A 4,760-nucleotide genomic window follows, 5' to 3' on the forward strand; every position below is an offset into this window, starting at 1 on the left:
AAGATAGTATAAATTGTGAATGGCTCTAAATATTTAGGATCACTAGATATCGATGATGATAAAAATAGATAAAACATATAACCTTATTAAATTATATTATTATTAAAATGAACTTTTTAGTCATATCTAACTGAATGTTAGTTATTCTTTACTTACGTAATGGATCGTTAGCATCAAATCTTATACCTAAACAAAGTAGATTAATTTTATATATTTAAACTGTATTATAGTACAAAACATAATTAAAGTAAATAATTGCTAATTAGCACTTAATAATTTAGATTTTAAAAGACTTAAGTAATTGCAACACTAAAGTGTTAAATACGAAATGTATTTAGAATAAAAGTTAAAATCATTTTGATAGTACATTCATGTTTCAAAGAAAAGAGTGAAATTTTAGAAAAGGATATATTGTAAATGGGTCTAGATATTTAGGATCTTTTGAATTCCAAGAAACCAACATATAATTAATATTATCTAAATAACTTATTTTATTATTCAAATGAACTTCTTATTCGCATCCGACTGAATGTTAGTAATTAATTGCTTACCTGATGGTGAGAAATTAGCACCAGTATTTAAACCTAAACACAGTAGATAAGTTTTTTTTATTTAAAGTTATATATATTAAATACATTCAGAATAATAGTTAAAATGATTTATCCTTTGTCAGTACATTCTTGATACAAAAGAAAAGAGTGATATTTTAAAATAAGATATGGTTTGGATGGGTCTAGATATTTAAGATCACTAGAAACATATACAGATACTAGTAAATTTATGACATTATCTTAATATATTATAATATTATTATAATATATTATTAATATAATATTATTCAATTAAACTTTCTAGTCTTATCTAACTGAATGTTAGTTATTCTTTACTTACGTAATGGATCGTTAGCATCAAATCTTATACCTAAACACAGTAGATTAATTTTATATATTTAAACTGTATTATAGTACAAAACATAATTAAAGTAAATAATTGCTAATTAGCACTTAATAATTTAGATTTTAAAATACTTATGTAATTGCAACACTAAAGTGTTAAATACGAAATGTATTTAGAATAAAAGTTAAAATCATTTTGATAGTACATTCATGTTTCAAAGAAAAGAGTGAAATTTTAGAAAAGGATATATTGTAAATGGGTCTAGATATTTAGGATCTTTTGAATTCCAAGAAACCAACATATAATTAATATTATCTAAATAACTTATTTTATTATTCAAATGAACTTCTTATTCGCATCCGACTGAATGTTAGTAATTAATTGCTTACCTGATGGTGAGAAATTAGCACCAGTATTTAAACCTAAACACAGTAGATAAGTTTTTTTTATTTAAAGTTATATATATTAAATACATTCAGAATAATAGTTAAAATGATTTATCCTTTGTCAGTACAATCTTGATACAAAAGAAAAGAGTGATATATTAAGATAGTATAAATTGTGAATGGCTCTAAATATTTAGGATCACTAGATATCGATGATGATAAAAATAGATAAAACATATAACCTTATTAAATTATATTATTATTAAAATGAACTTTTTAGTCTTATCTAACTGAATGTTAGTTATTCTTTACTTACGTAATGGATCGTTAGCATCAAATCTTATACCTAAACAAAGTAGATTAATTTTATATATTTAAACTGTATTATAGTACAAAACATAATTAAAGTAAATAATTGCTAATTAGCACTTAATAATTTAGATTTTAAAAGACTTATGTAATTGCAACACTAAAGTGTTAAATACGAAATGTATTTAGAATAAAAGTTAAAATCATTTTGATAGTACATTCATGTTTCAAAGAAAAGAGTGAAATTTTAGAAAAGGATATATTGTAAATGGGTCTAGATATTTAGGATCTTTTGAATTCCAAGAAACCAACATATAATTAATATTATCTAAATAACTTATTTTATTATTCAAATGAACTTCTTATTCGCATCCGACTGAATGTTAGTAATCAATTGCTTACCTGATGGTGAGATATTAGCACCAGTATTTAAACCTAAACACAGTAGATAAGTTTTTTTTATTTAAAGTTATATATATATTAAATACATTCAGAATAATAGTTAAAATGATTTATCCTTTATCAGTACATTCTTGATACAAAAGAAAAGAGTGATATTTTAAAATAAGATATGGTTTGGATGGGTCTAGATATTTAAGATTACTAGAAACATATACAGATACTAGTAAATTTATGACATTATCTTAATATATTATAATATTATTATAATATATTATTAATATAATATTATTCAATTAAACTTTCTAGTCTTATCTAACTGAATGTTAGTTATTCTTTACTTACGTAATGGATCGTTAGCATCAAATCTTATACCTAAACACAGTAGATTAATTTTATATATTTAAACTGTATTATAGTACAAAACATAATTAAAGTAAATAATTGCTAATTAGCACTTAATAATTTAGATTTTAAAATACTTATGTAATTGCAACACTAAAGTGTTAAATACGAAATGTATTTAGAATAAAAGTTAAAATAATTTTGATAGTACATTCATGTTTCAAAGAAAAGAGTGAAATTTTAGAAAAGGATATATTGTAAATGGGTCTAGATATTTAGGATCTTTTGAATTCCAAGAAACCAACATATAATTAATATTATCTAAATAACTTATTTTATTATTCAAATGAACTTCTTATTCGCATCCGACTGAATGTTAGTAATTAATTGCTTACCTGATGGTGAGAAATTAGCACCAGTATTTAAACCTAAACACAGTAGATAAGTTTTTTTTATTTAAAGTAATATATATTAAATACATTCAGAATAATAGTTAAAATGATTTATCCTTTGTCAGTACAATCTTGATACAAAAGAAAAGAGTGATATATTAAGATAGTATAAATTGTGAATGGCTCTAAATATTTAGGATCACTAGATATCGATGATGATAAAAATAGATAAAACATATAATCTTAATAAATTATTTTATTATTGATATGAACTTTTTTGTTGTATCTCATTGAATATTAGATATTCTTTACTTACTTAATGGATCGTTAGCATAATAGCTTATACCTAAACACAGTAGATTAATTTTATATATTTAAACTGTATTATAGTACAAAACATAATTAAAGTAAATAATTGCTAATTAGCACTTAATAATTTAGATTTTAAAATACTTATGTAATTGCAACACTAAAGTGTTAAATACGAAATGTATTTAGAATAAAAGTTAAAATCATTTTGATAGTACATTCATGTTTCAAAGAAAAGAGTGAAATTTTAGAAAAGGATATATTGTAAATGGGTCTAGATATTTAGGATCTTTTGAATTCCAAGAAACCAACATATAATTAATATTATCTAAATAACTTATTTTATTATTCAAATGAACTTCTTATTCGCATCCGACTGAATGTTAGTAATTAATTGCTTACATGGTGGTGAGAAATTAGCAATAGTATTTAAACCTAAACACAGTAGATAAGTTTTTTTTATTTAAAGTTATATATATTAAAAACATTCAGAATAATAGTTAAAATGATTTATACTTTTGTCAGTACATTCTTGATACAAAAGAAAAGGGTGATATATTAAGATAGTATAAATTGTGAATGGCTCTACATATTTAGGATCACTAGATATCGATGATGATAAAAATAGATAAAACATATTATCTTAATAAATTATATTATATTGAAATGAACTCTTTAGTCGTATCTCATTGAATATTAGTTATTCTTTACTTACGTAATAGATCGTTAGTATAAAATCTTATACCTAAACACAGTAGATTAATTTTATATATTTAAACCGTATTATAGTACAAAACAAAATTAAAGTAAATAATAGTTAATTAGCACTTAAAAATTTAGATTTTAAAAGACTTATGTAATTGCAACACTACAGTGTTAAATACGAAATGTATTTAGAATAAAAGTTAAAATCATTTTGATAGTGCATTCATGTTTCAAAGAAAAGAGTGAAACTTTAGAAAAGGATATATTGTAAATGGGTCTAGATATTTAGGATCTTTAGAATTCCAAGAAACCAACATATTATAAATATTATCTTAATAACTTATTTTATTATTCAAATGAACTTCTTATTCGCATTCAACTGAATGTTAGTAATTATTTGCTTACCTAGTGGTGAGAANCGCATTCAACTGAATGTTAGTAATTATTTGCTTACCTAGTGGTGAGAAATTAGCACCAGTATTTAAACCTAAACACAGTAGATAATTTTTTTTTATTTAAAGTTATATATTTTAAATACATTCAGAATAATAGTTAAAATGATTTATCCTTTGTCAGTACATTCTTGATGCAAAAGAAAAGAGTAATATTTTAAGATAGGATATGGTTTTGATGGGTCTAGATATTTAAGATCACTAGAAACATATGCAGATAATAGTAAATTTATGACATTATCTTAATATATTATAATATTATTATAATATATTATTAATATAATATTATTCAATTAAACTTTTTAGTCATATTTATTTGAATGTTAGTTTTTCTTTACTTACGTAATGGATCGTTAGCATCAAATCTTATACCTAAACACAGTATATTAATTTTATATATTTAAACTGTATTATAGTACAAAACAAAATTAAAGTAAATAATAGTTAATTAGCACTTAATAATTTAGATTTTAAAAGACTTATGTAATTGCAACACTAAAGTGTTAAATACGAAATGTATTTAGAATAAAAGTTAAAATCATTTTGATAGTACATTCATGTTTCAA

General features: G+C 22.0%; 2 protein-coding genes across 37 annotated transcripts in view; one reads left to right on the plus strand and one right to left on the minus strand.

Annotated features, from left to right (window-relative positions):
- LOC126894757 (uncharacterized) overlaps window positions 1-4,760 on the plus strand; it is a 239,303-nt gene that overhangs the window by 208,192 nt on the left and 26,351 nt on the right. The gene's annotated exons all lie outside the window — the stretch shown is intronic.
- LOC126908504 (E3 ubiquitin-protein ligase Topors-like) overlaps window positions 1-4,760 on the minus strand; it is a 56,568-nt gene that overhangs the window by 26,090 nt on the left and 25,718 nt on the right. For 7 of the 36 annotated variants that reach the window (XM_050690725.1, XM_050690657.1, XM_050690649.1 and 4 more), the window contains 11 exons: window positions 4,537-4,566; window positions 4,197-4,229; window positions 3,753-3,782; window positions 3,045-3,074; window positions 2,732-2,764; window positions 2,337-2,366; window positions 1,995-2,027; window positions 1,600-1,629; window positions 1,287-1,319; window positions 892-921; window positions 552-584 (listed from right to left, as the gene is read on the minus strand). In XM_050690725.1, the coding sequence (XP_050546682.1) occupies window positions 552-584; window positions 892-921; window positions 1,287-1,319; window positions 1,600-1,629; window positions 1,995-2,027; window positions 2,337-2,366; window positions 2,732-2,764; window positions 3,045-3,074; window positions 3,753-3,782; window positions 4,197-4,229; window positions 4,537-4,566 (345 nt within the window). The remainder of the gene's footprint in view (window positions 1-551; window positions 585-891; window positions 922-1,286; window positions 1,320-1,599; window positions 1,630-1,994; window positions 2,028-2,336; window positions 2,367-2,731; window positions 2,765-3,044; window positions 3,075-3,752; window positions 3,783-4,196; window positions 4,230-4,536; window positions 4,567-4,760) is intronic. The other 29 variants (XM_050690684.1, XM_050690735.1, XM_050690729.1 and 26 more) reach the window with 29 other exon arrangements.

Source organism: Daktulosphaira vitifoliae, unplaced genomic scaffold, assembly GCF_025091365.1.
Source record: "Daktulosphaira vitifoliae isolate Bord-2020 unplaced genomic scaffold, ASM2509136v1 Scaffold_1, whole genome shotgun sequence".
Taxonomy (NCBI): Eukaryota; Metazoa; Arthropoda; class Insecta; order Hemiptera; family Phylloxeridae; genus Daktulosphaira; species Daktulosphaira vitifoliae.